General features: G+C 45.9%; 1 protein-coding gene across 1 annotated transcript in view; it reads left to right on the forward strand.

Annotated features, from left to right (window-relative positions):
* The first annotated feature begins 595 nt into the window (after positions 1-595).
* Positions 596-21010, forward strand: part of LOC122924561 (proton channel OTOP1-like) — a 73991-nt gene continuing 53576 nt past the window's right edge. The window contains exons 1-4 of the mRNA XM_044275789.1: positions 596-830; positions 3723-3818; positions 8253-8312; positions 9119-9502. Of these exons, the coding sequence (XP_044131724.1) occupies positions 596-830; positions 3723-3818; positions 8253-8312; positions 9119-9502 (775 nt within the window). The remainder of the gene's footprint in view (positions 831-3722; positions 3819-8252; positions 8313-9118; positions 9503-21010) is intronic.

The following is a 21010-nucleotide window of genomic DNA, read 5'->3' on the forward strand; positions in this document are numbered from 1 at the left end:
TGCAGCAGCCCCTGTCCTGCTGCTGCGGTACCTCTTGGAGTGACTGATGTTTTTCCCAAAGATGTCTTCTGATGATGCTTTGCTGGCGCAGCTCCGGGCGGCAGCTGAGAGCAAAGGGCCCGAATGGCTCGAATGGCTCGAATGGCTCCAGGCGACGGTTCAAGGCTTGCTTCCGGGGTCAGGGGATTTGGCCTCCACAGCCCTCCCTATTCGCCAGCCGCGGAGGACCAGGCCTCCGGCGTACCTAAGTCCCGAGGAGACCCCATGGCTCAGGCGCTGGGTATGGAGCCCCACCAGGGACCCTCCGTCACGCACAGCAGGTAGGAGCAGTAGAGTCGGGCGGTCGCGTCTCGGGAGGAATCCTGTTTTATGGCGGGGCCCTGGGCAGGAGAGACCTGACATCTCCACCCCTGAATCGGGCAACGTGGGAGCGGGACCAGGATCGGCGGGTGGGCCAGGGCGGGCTCACCTGGCATGCCGTGGGAGTGAAGTCCGGGATCCATCTGGGGGACGGCATGGTCAAGATTGCGGCCGGGAGCAGGATTCTCTGATCGGGCAGCACGGAGCTGGCCCAGCATCGACGTCTTCTGTTGAAATGGCGGCCTCCGGTGGTCGAGCTGCAGTATTGCAGGCTCCAGTGTCAGCTTCAGCTGGGGAAATGGCGGCCTCTAGTGGGCGGGCTGCGGAACTGCAGGCTCTGGGATCTCAAGCAGCAAGAGTGGGCACTGGTAGTGCTGAAGATTGGAGATTGTCCAGAGGGGGGATCAGCGCCGGTCAAGATCTACGACATCACGTTCCGGCTAGTGGAATCACAGCGTCCACGCAGCCAGGTGAGATTCAAGGGGAATCAGCATTAGCGGTGGCTTGTATTGGGGGGGGGGGGTCCTGGGGTCGTGGGGGGCTGCCCACAGGGGTCTGTTGTGGGGGGGTTAGAGTCATTGTTAGGGGGTTGAGGGATTTAGTGAAGGGGTTGGTAAATGTGGGGCCAGGGACAGGGTCACCGGTGGCGGCCTGGGGTATACAAGGGGCAGGGTCGGGGGATCAGGGGCCAACGGCTGGGTCTATTGGCCGGGGGATGGCGGAATCGCGGGCACAGGCAGTGGTGGGTCATTGGGGGTTCCAGTGGCAGGTCCAGCGGACAAGGCAGGTGGTAGAGATAAGGAAGCGAATACGGAAAGGGATGGGGTGGAACCACAGTTGGACGATGGGGCGAGAGGGGAGGTGTACGTTTGTTTTGAAGGGCCGCTGGGGGCCCACCTTAAGTCGGAGTTGAAGGACAAAATATGGAAAGGGGATTACGTGGACATATTCTAGTTGCTCCTGCTAGAACGGTTTAATTTGGATAGAGATAGGAGGGAGGATAAATGGAAGGAGGACGAGGACAAGCGGCGGTGCCGTTTGATTCCGTGGGCTTTTTCAAACTGGATGCAGGCGTTCGTGATCCTGGCCAGTGTCATTGGGGAAAAGGCGCCGGAAAATTGTTCCGCGCTTTTCTGTTACCTGGATGCAATAGGAGAGGCTTATCGGACATATGGGGGGATGGGATGGTTGCGGTACGATGAGCAATGACACAACGAAAAGCGGTTCGGTCCACCATCCGGTGGGATCATAAGGACATCGGATTGTGGATGAGGGTGATGGCTCCGGTCAGGGGGGGGGGGCAGTCCTTTCCAGGGGGAGCCGGGGGTTCTGGGCAAGCGGAGCGCTCGGCAGCCTCGCAAAAGGGTTTATGCTTCCTGTTCAATAAAGGGGGATGTAAGTATGGGGACAAGTGCAAGTTCAAGCACGAGTGTTCCTCATGTGGAGGGGGTCATGGAGCACAGCGGTGCTTCAGGGGTCGAAAAGGGAGGGGCTGGAGCGATTCGGCTGGAAAAGGGGCAGACGCCCATCCGGGTAACTGAGATGGTGCCCTTCCTAAATAGGTATCCGAATGTGGCAGCGGTGGGGTTTTTGTTGTCGGGTTTTGAAGAAGGTTTTCGTATCCCATTCATGGAGGGGGAAATTTTGCAAGAGTCTAAAAACTTGAGGTCGGCGAGGGAGCTTCCAGAGGTGGTGACAGAAAAATTAAAAAAAGAGGTGGCATTGGGTCGCATGGCAGGCCCCTTCAAATATCTGCCGATGCCGGATTTGCGGGTATCGCCGTTGGGGGTTGTACCGAAGAGGGTACCTAATAAGTTTCGCCTTATACATCACCTATCATTTCCGAAGGGAGGTTCAGTTAATGACGGTATCGCGCCGGAGTTGTGTTCGGTGGTGTATACGTCGTTTGATCAGGCGGTTCGTTGGGTTCGGTTTTATTGGCAAGGGGCTTTGCTGGCGAAAGTAGATATTGAGGCGGCGTTCTTTCTTCTACCGGTTCATCCGGATTGTCAGCACTTGTTGGGTTGTTATTGGGATGTTTTTTTTTTCGAGGATCGCTGTTTGCCCATGGGTTGTTCGGTTTCATGTCCCTTTTTTGAGAAGTTTAGTACATTTTTGGAATGGGTGGCGAGGGAATGGTCGGGTTGGGGTTCTATTATCCATTATTTGGACGATTTTTTGTTTATTGGGTCGCCGGGGTCGAAGGGGTGCTCGGTGATGCTGCATTAGTTCGAAGTTATGGCACGACTGTTTGGGGTTCCTTTGGTGTCGGAAAAGACAGAGGGTCCTGCGACTGCTCTGAGTTTTCTGGGGATAGTCATTGATACGGTGGCTATGGAGTGTCGGTTGCCGGACGACAAGGTCGAGGATCTGCGAGGGGTGCTCGTGGCGGCCTGTGGGCGGAAGAAGCTGCGTCTGCGGGAATTGCAGTTCTTGCTGGGAAAACTCAACTTTGCCTGTCGGATTATGCCCATGGGGTGGATTTTTTGTAGAAGGTTGGCACAGGCGACAGCGGGAGTTCAGGCCCCTCATCACTTTGTACGGCTTACCCGGGAACTCCGGGGGGACTTGGGGGTGTGGGCTTCCTTTTTGAAGCGGTATAACGGCCGGTCTTTGTGGATGGCGGAGGGGGTGTTGGCAGCGGATCTTGACCTTTTTACGGGTGTGGCTGGGGGGTGCGGGTTTGGGGCGTACTTACAAGGTCGTTTGTGTGTAGGGGAGTGGCCTACGCAATGGCAGGAGGAGGGCTGGGTGAAAAATCTGGTGTTGCTGGAACTCTTCCCCATTGTGGTAGCGGTGTCCATAGGGGGGGAGCATTTCAGGAACAGGAAGGTGCAATTCCACTGTGATAATTTGGGGGTTGTGGAGGCCATTAACCGTGTTTCGGCCTCGTCACCGCCGGTTGTCTGTTTGCTTCAACATTTGGTTTTGAGTTGCTTGTCATTGAATGCTTGGATTGTAGCATCCCATGTACCAGGGGTGAGTAACTCAATTGCGGATGCTTTGTCTCATTTTCAGTTGGGGGCGTTTCCGGGTGCTGGCACCAGAAGTGGACGTGCAAGGAACGAGTTTCCCGCAGAAACTGTGGAAGCTGCATTTGGTCGGCTGGCGACTTGGTGAGAGGATCCCAGTCGGGGGGGAGTTGGGCGGCGTACGACAGGGCTTGGGGATTATGGGAGGAATGGAGGGAGCGTTTTCAGGGGTGCGGGTTGGAAGAAGGGGCTATGATGTTGCTGTTTGTGGGGCACTGCAGAGAGGAGGGATGGTCAGTGTCCAGAATGAGTAAGTTTATGGCAGGGGTGGCTTTTGGTTGTAAGGGTCGGGATATAGTGGATGTGACTAAATCATTCTGGGTATTGCAGGCTTTGAAGGGTTGGAGGAGGCGGGCACCGGGTGGGGATCGGCGCAGGCCGGTTTCCTTCGAGTTGTTAGGGGAGATGTTGGAGCAGTTGGAAAAGGTCTGTGTATCAGTTAGTGAAGTTAGGCTGTTTAAGTTGGCGTTTTCGTTGGCTTTATTTTGTGCGTTGCGCATTGGAGAATTGGTTAGCCTGAGTAAGGGCAGAACAGGGGGACTGCAGGGTGAGGACGTAGTTTTATTTCAGGACAGGGTGGAGTTTGTTATTCGGCGGTCGAAAACGGATCAGTTGGGCCGGGGTTGTCGGGTGGTTTTATATCAGGTGGCGGGGTCGGATGCTCAGTGTCTTAGGAATTTTTGGGGGCAGGAGGTTGGGGGAAGCGGACCGTTGTTGGTGCATGATGATGGGTCCTTTCTTTCTAGATTCCAGTTTATAGCGGTATTTCAGGCATGTTTAAAAAGGCTTGGCAGGGACCCAGCGTTGTTTGGGGGGCATTCATTCCGGATAGGCGCTGCCACCGAAGCGGCTAGGAGAGGATTAAGTGAGGAGGCCGGCGTTGTTATAATGGGGGGGAGAAGTTAGGGTTTTATTTTGTGCTTCTTACAGGTGGTGTGGCGTGCCTGGTGTGGATTATGGGGCACTCGTATGTGTTTTGGGGAGCTTTGCGAGCAGCGGTCAGGCCGGATGGAAGGCAGTTGGGCTTTTCTAGGGAGGTAGTGGTGGTTCGTTGGTTGGGGATTAGAGGTATGTTGTGGAGCCGAGTTCTTCCAGAATTTTAAAATTTTACCAGGTTAGATTCGTATCCGGGGTTTTGGTGTTACACATAGAGGGTAACGATTTGGGGGGGGGGGGGGGGGGGGTGCCCTTTTCGTGAGCTTACGAGGGACATAAAGTTCGATTTGCTGTGTTTGTGGGCTCAGTGTCCTGGTATGGTTACGGTCTGGTCGGATATGGTGCCGCGTAAGCAGTGGAGAGACGGTAGGTCGGTAGAGAGGTTGAACAAAGCCCGGATAAAGGTTAATAGGGCGGTGGGCCGGTTTGTGGTGAGGAATGGCGGTGTTGCAGTCCGGCATAGGGAGTTGGAGGCAAGAGAGGGGGCTTTTTGGAGGGCGAATGGGGTTTATTTAAATGTGGTGGGTATCGACCTGTGGTGTTCAGGAATACAGGATGGAATTCAGGTGGCTCTGCGGGTGTGGCAGGACGCAAGGAGGTGAGGCGTCACCCCCTTGGATCGTGGCGGGGGTGGGTCCTTGGAGTTGGTGGTTATGGTGGCTCTGGTGTGGTGGGGAGGGAGCCAAAGGGGCTCTGGACTCCCCAGGTATTGGATGTTGGGGTGTGTTATGGCGGGTATCTGCCCCACGGTTGTTGCCCATGGTTACCGGTTCTACCTCCGAGCTGGCGTTTATCGGCTGGAGGTAATTTAATTGAGGGCACGGGCTGTTATCCGTCAGGTTTTACAGGGCTCCAAGGACCCTCTCCGTGCTGGGCATGTTTCTCTGTGGTCTGGAAGTTTTTCTTGGGCGGGGGGCCTTCAGGTGGGAAGGCCTTGGATTGGTTATTTTATATGTTATTTATGCTTAAATTATTATTATTAATAAATAAATGGCTGCTGTGGCCAAAAAAATCCACCGGAGGAGTTGTGTCTTTATTTGGGGAAGGAGGGGAGAGTGGGAGGTAAAACGACTCGACAATACGCTGGTCATGCATTCCCAGGCTTCTTACTTTTACTTTGTAACAGGTGCAACCATTATTTTAGGAAAAACTGATTCATTGCCACGAAGAGTGAGGAAATTCAGATTCGTAAGTGAATTAAAGTTTTCCTAAACTTTGGACCGAATTCCGCTTCAAATGCTTCACTTCTCTCAACACTAATGAGAGGTATTCTGACACCCCCTTTTTAAATGCCCCTGAGCCTGGACCTGTTCCTGGGATCCCTATCATGCCAGTGTCTTCCCCTTCTGGCCTCTTCAGTATTTTATTACAGAGTGATTTTAGAGGGCAGAGCTGGTTTTATTCCCAATCTGAGACCACTTCATGAGCCCCCCGTTGCCCTTGAGCAGTGCAAGTCTTCTGTTGGGTGCCATTTCAGTAGATACTACAGGTGATTCAGGTGGAGAAGGTGCTCCAGATCATCAGGTCTAAATACTTATGTCCATGCAAATTTTTAAAAAATTGCAAACGTTTCTAATATTCTGTTTCAACAAAATGTGAAAAAAGTTAAAAAGTCTGAAGAATTTCATTGTAGATACAGGATCAGCAGCTGACAAATAGTGGTCCATTTGTCCTGGAGGATCCCTGTTTAGTCTACATATACAATGTCACATTTACAATCAGCCAGTGAAATTTCTTTCTAATATTCATTTGCTTTGGAAACATTTGTTTCTTACTCCTTTATGCAATCCTATCCTATTGTAAGTGACGCCTTTCTGCTCACGTCACCCAGCAAACCTATTTAAAAGGGATCAAACACAGAAATTGCTCAGAACACATAAACCAGCTCTACCACAGAGGGGAAATCACATTAGTCAGGTAAGGAAGATGCTTCCCCTTGAGGCTGGGATTTGATTTACTCATCTTATTTTTTACCTGGTTACAAATACTGACGCTGATCCACCATTGTGCTATCCTTAGTAAAATATGTAGCTATAGAACATATGGTACATCGGTAGACGTAATGTAGTCAAGGAGACTTTTTTTTATAAACCTATTTGGTTCTGGAATTGTTTCTTAATGCTTCCTTCACACAGTTATTTGCAGCATTTTTCAGCTTGTGATCAATGCCATGAATGTCAAATGTTTTATTTTATTCATACATTTTTAACATGCATTTTTATCAGGCGATTTTCAAGTCCTGTAGGGATAGCTATAGGAAAACGTATAAAAACACTGCACACCTGGAGCATTTAAAAAAATAATCAGGAATCCAGTTAATGCACCCAAATTGGAGAAACACATCACAAACAAAAAAAGATTATTTTATTTGCACTTTTCCTAAAATGGGTGTTATGGTTGCACATTCTAAGACTGAGAAAGTTTGTCCCACCATTGTCATTTAGTGTTAAAGGGGTAGTCCAGGGTTTTACAACTGATGGCATAGCCTCAGGATAAGCCATCAATATCTGATCGGCAGCTTATGGGCCCTGGTGCAAGAGTTCAGCTTGGGCCCCCCTGCCTTCAGAGCTTTGCTTTGTGAAGCACATTGCCTTCGTGAAAAAAAAAATTGAAAAAAAAAATTGAAACAGCACCCCCCATGCCAAATTCTTGACCTATCCCCTTACCTCCAGCCAGAGGTGTAACTTGCATGCACTTTCTATAGAACCAGTGTCTTCTTATGTGGCACAAGGGTCTTTGGGCCCCCTCAGGCTCCAGGACCCATATAGCTACGCCCCTGGGTTTGACTCATTGCACCCCTGCTGATCAGCTGTAGCTCCAGTGCTGGGAACTACACAGCTCCATCCATTGTGTCACGTCATTGAGAGCAGTCCTGCAGTAATCAGCTCTGTCCACTGCCCAATGGTTGGAACCGTGTCGTTACAGCACTGATTTGTGGCACCAGAGCTACTGCAGAACAGCCGATCGTGGGAGTGTTCGGTGTTGGACCCCCACTGATCAGATATTAATGACCTATCCAGAGTACAGGCCATCAATAATAAATACTCGACAACTCTTTTAATCAGATGGTGTCCCCCATATAACATAAGTTCCAGTAGAGTCATTGTGGCATGCAAATCACAATATATCGGGATGATAGCAGCCACATCCATGGCAAAAGAAAAATGTACTGCAAAAAGTAATGTCACATGGAATGCTGACAAGCTATAAACCACTGACACCTTTATTAAAGCGGTTGTCCCATCTCACTTAAGGCATATCAAAGAGTTAAACATAAATGTGAGATAGGTGTGGGTTCCACTTCTGGAACCCACTTATACAGTATATCAAGAACAGTCCATAAAGTGAAAGGAGAGCGTAAAGAGTATCCATGGTGTACTCTTCCTTTACTGTTACAGGACTTCCAAAAATAGCTGAGCCTGCGCATTTGGCTATTTTTGAAAGTCTCATAGCATTAAATGGATTATGGCTGAGCATGGGTCCAGGAGGATATCCTGTATTGATTACCTATCCTAAGGATTAATATCAAATCGGCAGGGGTCAGACTCCCGGCACCCCCGCCAGTCAGCTGTTTGAAGAGAATGAAAACGATCCTTGGCATCCAATCAATAACATCCACAAATGCAGTGCTGGCAGGAGCGATATGTTCTCTTTAAACAGCTGATCATCGCGGGTGCCGGGAGTCGGACCCCTGCAGATCTGATATTAAGGACCTATCCTAAAGATTGTCCATCAATATGGGAAACCGGAAAACGCCTTTAAGAACTATATAATAAGAAAACAGGTCGATCAAATGGATTTTAAAAATTTAGTGACCTACGTATTACTGGTTGGATAATCTAATATACTAAGAATCTTTGCAATCGGGTTACATGAGTCAAAAGTTAACCCAATCAACTGTATTTTAACCCTTATCCTTCAAAGCTAAGACAGGAAATTTCCCTCCAAAATCTAAGAAGAAGAAGAAGAAGATTTCCATCTCAGGTGATTAATATCTCTTGTGGATCCCTTTCTAATTATCCAGAATCGCCCCACTCTAACTTCTTTAGATGACTGGTTGCCCCATTATGGAGAAAATTGAATTTATACTCTTATACAAGTGAGGGCTTAAGTGCACCAAGGGTTGGGCCTTAGCCCTTTGGTGCACTTAGCTCCTCTGCTTTACCATGCTGTTAATTGACAGGGCCAGGCATCAGCAGCATCCTCTAGTCTGGCCTTGGATTTCTGTGCCTTTGCCGTACAGTCCAGCATGGAGACATGAGCAGTAGTCATCAGTCCTGTGGGGCAAGCAGAAGCTGATGTACTACCCATTTCCTAATGCATAGGCGTGTGAATACAGGGCTGGATGTTGCTGTCAATCAAGGGCGAATGTATTACAGTGAAGGAGTCAAGGTGTGCCGAGGAATACAAAAGTTGCAATTTAGGCCTGAATCCCGTTTTTGCACTAACATTTTTTGACTTTTTTGTTTTCTCTACCACCCTACTATAAAAAGTGGGTGGGCTGATGGCAGGCCCTGCACAGCCTGAAAACTGGTGCACATTGCGTTAGATATCTCCGCCAGCTTGCTTGCTGGTGTAGATTTTATTTTCTGGTGCATAAAACTCCTGAAGATGTGCCAGAATTGTTACCTCTTAATTTTGGCACAATATAGTTTATGTATTCAGAAGTGCAGAATACACATTTGTACTGACAGTCGTAGCCGTACTACACATATATAACACAGTCCGGAGCATACATATTTAATGACTATGGTTTATTACAGGTGTTTCCTTTTTCTGAATGGGTACAGACATGACTGACAACAGCGGGCATGCTACAGTGAATGGGATCCCTGTGGAAATTATGGATGTCGTAGATGAAATAATATTTCCTCCTCCTCCTACAATGGCTGATCCTCATATAGGAGCCAATAAAATACTTTTCAGTAAGAGGCACAAGAACAGTGAAATTGCCAGCAGTCAGTATGGCATTAATCTATTCATCGTTGGACTTCTTCTGATGTTTGCTACCTACTTAAATATTACCGGCCTAACGGAGAGCGAGCGGCTGATCTTCTTGATTGTTTTAATGCTGATACAGGTCCTGTGGATGATTTTTTATATGGCTGTTGGTAATAGAAAGAAATGGGCTACTGATGAGAAAGATGGACACGCTGGTGCTAGGTGGCTGAAATGTAAGTCAGAACGTTATTATTTTAGTGGTTTTTATATGTACAGGCTAATACATTATGGTGGGAATTGGCACACATCGAAGAGATCCAGTTGGTATATGAAGGCTTTCCAGGGGCGTACATAAAAATCACTTGGCCCCATAGCAAGAATCTAAATTGGGCCCCCATTTCCCGTTTATAGAAACATAGAAACATAGAATGTGTCGGCAGATAAGAACCATTTGGCCCATCTAGTCTGCCCAATATACTGAATACTATGAATAGCCCCTGGCCCTATCTTATATGAAGGATAGCCTTATGCCTATCCCATGCATGCTTAAACTCCTTCACTGTATTTGCAGCTACCACTTGTGCAGGAAGGCTATTCCATGCATCCACTACTCTCTCAGTAAAGTAATACTTCCTGATATTACTTTTAAACCTTTGCCCCTCTAATTTAAAACTGTGTCCTCTTGTTGTAGTTTTTCTTCTTTTAAAAATGCTCTCCTCCTTTACCGAGTTGATTCCCTTTATGTATTTAAAAGTTTCTATCATATCCCCTCTGTCTCTTCTTTCTTCCAAGCTATACATGTTAAGGTCCTTTAACCTTTCCTGGTAAGTTTTATCCTGCAATCCATGTACTAAAAGCCTCTCCCACTACCCATTCCAGGCCTCTCTCTTTGTACTATGAACTATTCTTGCTGCTGCGTTTTATAATTTATGCCATCAGGGCTGGATTGGGATTACAAAACAGCCCTGGCACACAAAAAAGCTATAATAGATGCAGTGTGTACAGATGTATAGTATATACAGTAGTGTACAGTTATGTGAGGTACTTGGTATAATATATGCAGTGTGCACAGGTATATAGTATATTCCCTAGTGTTCTGATATGTGAGGTACGGGGTTTAATATATGCAGTGTGTACAGGTATATAGTATATTCCCTAGTGTTCTGATATGTGAGGTACAGGGTATAATATATGCAGTGTGTACAGGTATATAGTATATACAGCAGTGTACTGATATGTGAGGTACGGGGTATAATATATGCAGTGTATACAGTATATAGTATATACAGTAGTGTATTGACAGCTCGTACCTCACATATCAGTACACTGCTGTATATACATCTGTACACACTTCATCTATTATACCTCATACCTAACATATCAGTGCACTGCTGTATATACTAGATATCTATCCAAAAACACACTTGAAAGTCCAGCTCTAATCAAAAGCAGGGGAACTTTATAAAAGGTTTAAAAACTTTCTGTTACAGGAAATGAAGTATTGTTACGCGTTTCAGACCACCTCTATTCTGGGTCCTTCATCATGACATACTAAACATTCAATGAATACACTATATATGCTCACCCACCACCCGCAATCAACAGGTCACATGGTTGGAGCAGAATGTGCAATCAAAAACACACACACGTGCACACATATAAAATAATGATTTTGCAAAATAAAATCACATTATAGCTCCAAAAAGAAAAATGTCAAAAAAATTTCAAAAAAAGTAAAAACTTATAAATATATCAGAATTTTTTCCCCACTAATATTGCAGTATTAGATCATGTCTCTTATTGAGACCAGTTGGATGACAGGTTGCTATCTGGAACATCCAATATGCCTCCCTATTCAATAGCTTTCTTTTATAATCTCCCCCTCTTGCGGGCATTATGACTCTTTCTATGCCCTGTGCACTAAGACCAGACGTATTCCCACCATGCACAACCGCAAAGTGCAGGCTAATCGCAGACACGTTGCGGTTCCCATGGTGGGGGACATCTGAAATGTGTTTGCGGATTCTAGTTTTAATCTGATTAGAAGTGCACCCAACATGTTGTAGTTGACACATCTCACATGTAATTAGGTAGATAGCATATTTAGTATTACAGTTCACGTATGCTTTTATTGCAAATTCCTTGCCATTTACTGTTGATTTAAAAAAGCAACCTACTTTAAAGTGATCACTGCAGAGATACTTATTTTCTCTTGAAATAAGCTGGGGCTCACCATGTTTCCCAAAGTGGGCGCCTTTTGTGCAGCGCATCTAATACCTCCCATGACCACATTAGACCACTGTTTGTCATAGTTTAACACAGGTAGGTGCTTTCTAACAATTCTACATATCTTGCCGTACTCTTCACTGTATTGTGTGACAAATGTAGTGGCCTGCATATTAGAGTGACTCGGTTCATGAAGCCTCTTCTTTAGAAAGATCAACTCTTTCCTATTCATGTCAGACACTAGATATCTGTACACACTGCATCTATTATACCTCGTACCTCACATATCAGTGCACCGCGGTATATACTATATATCTGTACATATTGCATCTATAATACTGTGTAATATATGCAGTGTGTATGTATATATATATACACTCACCTAAAGAATTACTAGGAACACCTGTTCTATTTCTCATTAATGCGATTATCTAGTCAACCAATCACATGGCAGTTGCTTCAATGCATGTAGGGTTGTGGTCCTGGTCAAGACAATCTCCTGAACTCCAAACTAAATGTCAGAATGGGAAAGAAAGGTGATTTAAGCAATTTTGAGCGTGGCATGGTTGTTGGTGCCAGACGGGCCGGTCTGAGTATTTCACAATCTGCTCAGTTACTGGGATTTTCACGCACAACCATTTCTAGGGTTTACAAAGAATGGTGTGAAAAGGGAAAAACATCCAGTATGCGGCAGTCCTGTGGGCGAAAATGCCTTGTTGATGCTAGAGGTCAGAGGAGAATGGCCGACTGATTTAAGCTGATAGAAGAGCAACGTTGACTGAAATAACCACTCGTTACAACCGAGGTATGCAGCAAAGCATTTGTGAAGCCACAACACGCACAACGTTGATGGGCTACAACAGCAGAAGACCCCACCGGGTACCTCTCATCTCCACTACAAATAGGAAAAAGAGGCTACAATTTGCACGAGCTCACCAAAATTGGACTGTTAAAGACTGGAAAAATGTTGCCTGGTCTGATGAGTCTCGATTTCTGTTGAGACATTCAAATGGTAGAGTCCGAATTTGGCGTAAACAGAATGAGAACATGTATCCATCATGCCTTGTTACCACTGTGCAGGCTGGTGGTGGTGGTGTAATGGTGTGGGGGATGTTTTCTGGGCACACTTTAGGCCCCTTAGTGCCAATTGGCCATCGTTTAAATGCCACGGGCTACCTGAGCATTGTTTCTGACCATGTCTATCCCTTCATGACCACCATGTACCCATCCTCTGATGGCTACTTCCAGCAGGATAATGCACCATGTCACAAAGCTTGAATCATTTCAAATTGGTTTCTTGAACATGACAATGAGTTCACTGTACTAAAATGGCCCCCACAGTCACCAGATCTCAACCCAATAGAGCATCCAATGTGGTGGAACGGGAGCGTCGTGCCCTGGATGTGCATCCCTCAAATCTCCATCAACTGCAAGATGCTATCCTATCAATATGGGCCACAATTTCTAAAGAATGCCATCAGCACCTTGTTGAATCAATGCCACGTAGAATTAAGGCAGTTCTGAAGGCAAAAGGGGGTCCAACACCGTATTAGTATGGTGTTCCTAATAATTCTTTAGGTGAGTGTATATATATATATTTATACACACACAGAACAGTGTATTGAGACATAGAAGGTATAATACTGTAGATGCAGTGTTTACAGAAATATGTGGTCAGTTATACATTATGGTCACTGTGTGTGTGAGGTACATGAGGTAGTGGTCACTGTAACTGTGTGAAGTATTATACATGAGTGAGCAATGAGTAAAAACAGGGCATGGGAGTGGGGTAAATGACGAGAAGTGGAAGACCTCCTCTTACCACTCCATTCCAGTCTGTATGGATCAATGTCATCACAGGTCCTGGCAGATGTACCTTTCAAACCTAGGAACTACACCATTTTTGGTGCAGTTCCTTTGCTAGATTCTGCAGGACCTGTGATGTTGAAGATGATGTCATCACAGATCCTGGCAGATGCACTGTTCTAACCTGGGAGCTACACTTTACACTGTGCAGTTCCCTTACAGGACCTGTGATGACATCATCAAAGGTCCTTTAGCTTTAGAAAGATAGACAGAAGCAATTAGGGGGCGGGGCCTCTCCTCCACTTCAGGCCCCTCTTTCTCACGGGCCCCATAGCAGCTGCCTGGTCTGCCTATATGGTAGGTACGCCACTGAGGCTTTCCTACAGCCAAAGGTTCATGGGAAATGGTAGGCAAATTAACTTTCACCAGTAGGAAGAAAAGTACCTATTTTGCATGCTTTTCCCATGGTGTAATGCCTGCAAATATGTCTCAATACACAGTATTCCCTGCATCTCTGTATCTGTACACCCTATAGCTACTCCCTGACCACAAAGCACATACAGGGTTTAATTATAGGGAGTGCAATTACCCAGAAGGCTTCAACCATCTAAGGCCTTGATTTATAAATTTCTGTACCCAGAGGCTGTTTTATACTTTTTTACTAACAGCTTAGGTTACATTTACATATGCGGCAGGAAACTCTGGTAGTCTGATCAAAAGAACAGACCATATCTGGAGCTGGCCACCACTGGATTCTCATCCACTAGAATAGGAACCGACAATGATCAAGTGGGTTTCTGGCATAAATGCCAAATATAGGCAAAATACTGCTGCATGCCAGATACGGTAGCTAAGGTAGTCTGTTTCTCTGCCGGAACACATTACCATAATCCCCTACCACATATGTGAATGTAGCCTTAGAAGACTATAAAATAACAAATGAAGCAGTACTTACATTGCCGATCAGATTCCCCCTCCCCCCTCTCCTGTGCTGGTCTCTGTAGGCAGTGTGATAAAACGAATTGGTTGCAGTTAGAGATGTGCGAATCAAAGTTGACGAAGTGGAATTCGATCTAACTTTCAGGAAAAATTTGTTTTGCACCGAAGCCGAATTTCCTCGTACTTCGTGGTAACGAATTGCATTTTTTTTCTAAAATGGCTGCTGCAAGTGTTAGGACATGTAGCAAAGAACTCTGGGAAGGCGAGATCACCCACAATGCCATGCATGCAGCCAATCAGCAGCCAGCCCCTGTGATGTCACAGCCCTATAAATAGCCTCAGCCATCTTGGATTCTGCCATTTTCCAGTGTACTTAGTGCAGAGAGAGACGTCAGTAGGCGCTAGGGACAGTGCTAGGAAAGACTTAATCGTGCTTAAAAAACAATTTACCAGTTCAGGGAAAGAATATTCAAGTTGTAGGGAAAGGATAGGGAGGTATCATCTACACCAGGGATCAGCAACCTCCAGCACTCCAGCTGTGGTGAAACTACGACTCCCAGCATGCTCCATTCACTTCTCTGGGAGTTCTGAGGACAGCCAAGAAGGTGTGCATGCTGGGAGTTGTAGTTTCGCCACAGCTGGAGTGCCGAAGGTTGCTGATCCCTGATCTACACTATAAAAGGAGAACAGGGTGCAATTGGAGAGCGTACAGCCTGGGTAGTAGGAGAAATTCTATTACACCTTGCTGCACTTATTGGGGATCCAAATTGCAGTTATACTGCTGCTTTTAGGCTGTTTGCATTATATGATACATCACTAATTCCAGCAAACCTTGCTTGTTATTGGGGAGCAAGTTCTGTGTGATACAGCCATTCACAGGGTATATTAATAGGAAATTTATGTACATCCTATTAGCCGTTCTGCTTTGATTTTACATTGTTTTACTTTTTTGGGGGGGGGGGGGGATTAATAGAAAAAAACAAAAAGGAAAAAATATATGTCATAATTGCCGTTCAGCGGTGAAGTTACATTGTACTACAGCCGTTTACGGAGTGTATTATTTGGAAAGATACGTACGTCCTATTAGCCATTCTGCATTGATTTTACATTGTTTTACTTTTTGGGGGGGTTTATTAATAGTAAAAAGAATACGTTCTGCGGTGAAGTTACATTGTATTACAGTTATTTAGGGAGTGTTTTAATAGGAAATATACCTCTGTCCTAGTAGCCGTTCTGGGGTGAATTTAGATTTTTTTGGGGGGGGTGTATTAATAGAAAAAAAAAGGGAAAAAATATATGTCATATCTGCCGTTCAGTAGTGAAGTTACATTGTACTACAACCATTTACGGGGTGTATTAATAGGAAATATACGTATGTCCTATTAGTCATTCTGCTGTGAATTGCGATTGTTATATTTCTTTTTTTGGGGTGCATTAATAGGAAAAAGAATACGTATTAATTGCCGTTCTGCAGTGAAGTTACTGTCACGCTCGTGTGTGGGAGGAAAACACCACACCGAGCATAGGAGGGAAAGGGGATACCGGAATAAGGCCTGGAAACTATAGAAAGAAGATGGACACCTCCTAGAGAAAACCCTAACTCCAGTCCTGACAGACTACCAGTATGCAGTAAGAGATCCCAGCAGACGTGTCTTGTATTGAAGAATATCTGCTTTATTTCACATTTGATAAGTCACATCCAATAAACCAGGACGCTTTTCGGCAATCTGTCTTTCTCAACAGGACTACCAGTATGAACAGGCCCTAAAGGTAGGCAAGTTCATAGACCGTATACCTAGAATCCTATCTCACCCTATAGGACCCTGGAACTAATGTCAGGACTGAGTCTACCTGTTCCTCCAAAGAGAAGGACGAACAGGAGTCTCCCTCAGGCCAAATGACAAACACCAGGTAAAGGCAACACACACACATATATATATAAACAAAATGCAAAAGGGAAAGGAAACACTTATCTTCAATGAAACTTTGGTAGCACCAGGAACTCAGCCGAGAACCAAACACAAGCTAACCACAAGTCCAACAGAAGCTATAAACCACATAGCACAGTGGGAGAAACAACAATAAATAGAGAAGGTTAAATGACCACAATAGCCACACCTGGGCAAATAAGGTGTAAAAAGCACCAGAAACAACACAGACGTCATTTGATCCAAAAGGAAAACATGTCAGATCAAACCATGTGTTGCCAGTCTCACAGATCTCCTGCCACCTGTCGGGGGAACGTTCGTATGTCTTGGTACGTCCGTGACAGTTACATTGTACTACAGCCATTTACGGGATGTATTGAAAGGAAATAAACATACGTCCTATATATTAGCCGTTCTGCGGTGAATTGTGATTGTTATATTTTTTTTGGGGGGGGTTTATTAATCAGAGAAAATATATGTCTTAATTGCTGTTCTGCAGTGAAGTTAATTTGTACTACAGCCATTTACGCAGTGTATTAAAAGGAAATATACGTACGTCCTATATACAGGTCCTTCTCAAAAAATTTGCATATTGTGATAAAGTTCATTATTTTCTGTAATGTACTGATAAACATTAGACTTTCATATATTTTAGATTCATTACACACAAACTGAAGTAGTTCAAGCCTTTTATTGTTTTAATATTGATGATTTTGGCATACAGCTCATGAAAACCCAAAATTCCTATCTAAAAAAATTAGCATATCATGAAAAGGTTCTCTAAATGAGCTATTAACCTAATCATCTGAATCAACTAATTAACTCTAAACACCTGCAAAAGATTCCTGAGGCTTTTAAAAACTCCCAGCCTGGTTCATTACTCAAAACCGCAATCATGGGTAAGACTGCCGACCTGACTGCTGTCCAGAAGGCCATCATTGACACCCTCAAGCAAGAGGGTAAGACACAGAAAGAAATTTCTGAACGAATAGGCTGTTCCCAGAGTGCTGTATCAAGGCACCTCAGTGGGAAGTCTGTGGGAAGGAAAAAGTGTGGCAGAAAACGCTGCACAACGAGAAGAGGTGACCGGACCCTGAGGAAGATTGTGGAGAAGGACCGATTTCAGACCATGGGGGACCTGCGGAAGCAGTGGACTGAGTCTGGAGTAGAAACATCCAGAGCCCCCGTGTACAGGCGTGTGCAGGAAATGGGCTACAGGTGCCGCATTCCCCAGGTCAAGCCACTTTTGAACCAGAAACAGCAGTAGAAGCGCCTGACCTGGGCTACAGAGAAGCAGCACTGGACTGTTGCTCAGTGGTCCAAAGTACTTTTTTCGGATGAAAGCAAATTTTGCATGTCATTCAGAAATCAAGGTGCCAGAGTCTGGAGGAAGACTGGGAAGAGGGAAATGCCAAAATGCCTGAAGTCCAGTGTCAAGTACCCACAGTCAGTGATGGTCTGGGGTGCCATGTCAGCTGCTGGTGTTGGTCCACTGTGTTTTATCAAGGGCAGGGTCAATGCAGCTAGCTATCAGGAGATTTTGGAGCACTTCATGCTTCCATCTGCTGAAAAGCTTTATGGAGATGAAGATTTCATTTTTCAGCACGACCTGGCACCTGCTCACAGTGCCAAAACCACTGGTAAATGGTTTACTGACCATGGTATTACTGTGCTCAATTGGCCTGCCAACTCTCCTGACCTGAACCCCATAGAGAATCTGTGGGATATTGGGAAGAGAAAGTTGAGAGACGCAAGACCCAACACTCTGGATGAGCTTAAGGCCGCTATCGAAGCATCCTGGGCCTCCATACCACCTCAGCAGTGCCACAGGCTGATTGCCTCCATGCCACGCCGCATTGAAGCAGTCATTTCTGAAAAAGGATTCCTGACCAAGTATTGAGTGCATAACTGAACATAATTATTTGAAGGTTGACTTTTTTTGTATTAAAAACACTTATTTTTTATTGGTCGGATGAAATATGTTAATTTTTTGAGATAGGAAATTTGGGTTTTCATGAGCTGTATGCCAAAATCATCAATATTAAAACAATAAAAGGCTTGAACTACTTCAGTTGGTGTGTAATGAATCTAAAATATATGAAAGTCTAATGTTTATCAGTACATTACAGAAAATAATGAACTTTATCACAATATGCTAATTTTTTTAGAAGGACCTGTATTAGCCGTTCTGCGGTGAATTGTGATTGTTATATTTTTTTTTTTGGGGGGGGGGGGGGGTGTATTAATAGGGAACGGGCAGTGGCCAAAATGTTTCTGTCACAGGCAGAAGTAGCAGCAGAAGAAAAAAGGCCCCCATTTTGGACCAGTAGCAAGGGTCTAACATGGTGGAGAGCCAGTAGTCATCCCTCTGCAGAATGGTGACAATTCAGCTGTCACTTAGCAAGCAACTGAGCATGCATCGGGCCTGCATGGTGCACGTGTTCAATCTGGTTGCAAAGCGGCTCCTGAGTTCTTCACCCCATTTGCAAGACATCCTGAAAATGGCCAGGAAACTTTGCATGCACTTCAGCCACTCTTACACCGCAAAGCACACTCTTCTTGAGCTGCAGCGGCAGAAGAGTGTCCCCCAACATAGGCTGATATGCGGCGTTTCCACCTGTTGAAATTCCACCCTCCATATGTTGGACCTATTTGTCATGGAACCATGAACCAGACGTACAACAAGAGATAAGTGGAAAATAAGAAGGTTTTATTGAAGAGCAAGCCGTAAGCAAAGTCCGAACGGATGGCTAAACCGAAGCAGGGTCTTGCGGAGACAGAGGTCAGGAACCAGAAGGGTAGTCAGACGAAGCCAGGAACAGGAACCAACGGGGTAGTCAGACGAAGCCGGAATCAGGAACCAACGGGGTAGTCAGACGAAGCCGGAATCAGGAACCAACAGGGTAGTCAGACGAGGCCAGGATCAGGAACCAGAAGCAGCAGCAGTCTTGGAAGCATGTGAACACGGGAGGACCAAGCAAGGAACTGAAGCCACAGACCTCCTATATATATGAGCTGGGCATCCAGCTCCTCCCAGTGGGAAGGAGGAGCCGCAGGGTGGGAGGCTACAAGAAAACCCAGAAACCAAGATGGCCGCCAGCACATGTCAAACGAAGGGAACAGCAAGGAGGTAAGACCATGACACTATTATATGAACAGAGAAAGGCCATAAACGATTTCTTGATAATACAGGCGGACAGAGGTACTCCCCTGTGTAACTTCGATGTTAGCCAGTGGCAGCTCATGCGTGACACCTGCTACTGGTCCAAAATGGGGGCCTTTTTTTACACCTGCTGAGAGGGAGGACAAACTGAACTACTATCGAGACATCCTATGTAGTCGTTTGCCTGCTGCCTATGTGCGCCATCGCCCATCCTCGCGCAGGTATGACCGGGGTGGCCCTCTGCACTCACGTTCCACTGCCATAGCTACTGAGGGGGGAGGGGGAGCAGCTCCATCAGCAGCATCTTAAGTCTAGAGTTGCTGATGAGCAGTTTTCTTCACCCGCCTACTGAAGCAGCATGAGGAGACCACAGAGTGGTGAGCTGGCAGCAGCATGAGGAGACCACAGGGTGGCCCAGTGACAGAGTGGTGAGGTGGCAGCAGCATGAGGAGACCACAGAGTGTCACAGTGACATAGTGTTGAGGTGGCAGCAGCATAAGGAGATCACAGAATGGCACAGTGACATAGTGATGAGGTGACAGCAGCATGGGAAGACCACAGAGTAGTCCAGTGACATAAAGGTGAGCTGGCAACACCATGAGGAGACTACAGAGTGGCCCAGTGACAGAGTGGTGAGGTGACAGCAGCATGAGGAGAGTGGATCCAAAACATCTCTGTTTTGGATCCACTCCTGTTTTTTTTGGGCTTTAGTAATACTGATGGATTACTGACCAAATGCTGACCGAGTGAAGGTGGATGCTCAACAGACAGGATCAGTTTTTTGGGGGTTATAGTTCTGACAGATCAGAGGAAGGGCAAAATAATCAGTGACGTCAACACAAACTTACTGCTGACACCCTCTCCACTCTGTCAGGGAGGCTCTACTTGTATAAGCGGTTAATAGAACAGGTTCTGTAGACATCTATGTGGAATCAGCTGATGACGGTGTAAAAGGAGTGCCCCCTTCACGCCATAGTAGGATCTTGGACCTCTGCACGGTTCTTTATACCTGGCGCAAACATTGTCCTTTAAGGCTGAGTTCACACTTGAGTTATTTGGTCAGTTTTGGCCCCATAACTGCCCAAATAAGTGAAGTGTGCAGTGATTCTAAGAGCGACGCCTGTCATCTGCGTGTCATACTGACTCAGGGTATTGTTTTACTACCACAGCAGACTCACTATGCGTGTTTCTGCATAGCACAGTGTTCTACAACAGTATACATGCTCTCTGCAGCCAGGAAATAGCAGTTTTTTTTAACGCAATTCACCACAAAAAATTTTGGGATCGAATCGAATCTTTTTGGAAAATTTGGCGAACCGGCCGAATAAAATTTTTGAGAAATTCGCTCATCTCTAGTTGCAGTGGTCACATGTTAATGTTTCACTGCTGGAAGCTAGAATATATACACCAGTGGGTACCCTGGAAGTGGCATCATTGTTAGCTTTTGGTAAAAAAAATTAGTGACAGGACAACCCCTTTAAAGGGGTCCTCCCAAAATTAATTTAAACAATGAAAATCAGAAATAATATAGTACATGACAATCTCTTTCTAACAAAGCTAGAACCAGCCCCCCCCCCCCCCCATTTATTACTCCAGTTGCTATTCTAGATTAATTTTAAGCTGGCTACTCAAGGGGCTTGTCTTTTCTCATGAGGGAAGGTCCTTTCTGCTGTAGCTCT

This window comes from Bufo gargarizans, chromosome 1, assembly GCF_014858855.1.
Source record: "Bufo gargarizans isolate SCDJY-AF-19 chromosome 1, ASM1485885v1, whole genome shotgun sequence".
NCBI lineage: Eukaryota > Metazoa > Chordata > Amphibia > Anura > Bufonidae > Bufo > Bufo gargarizans.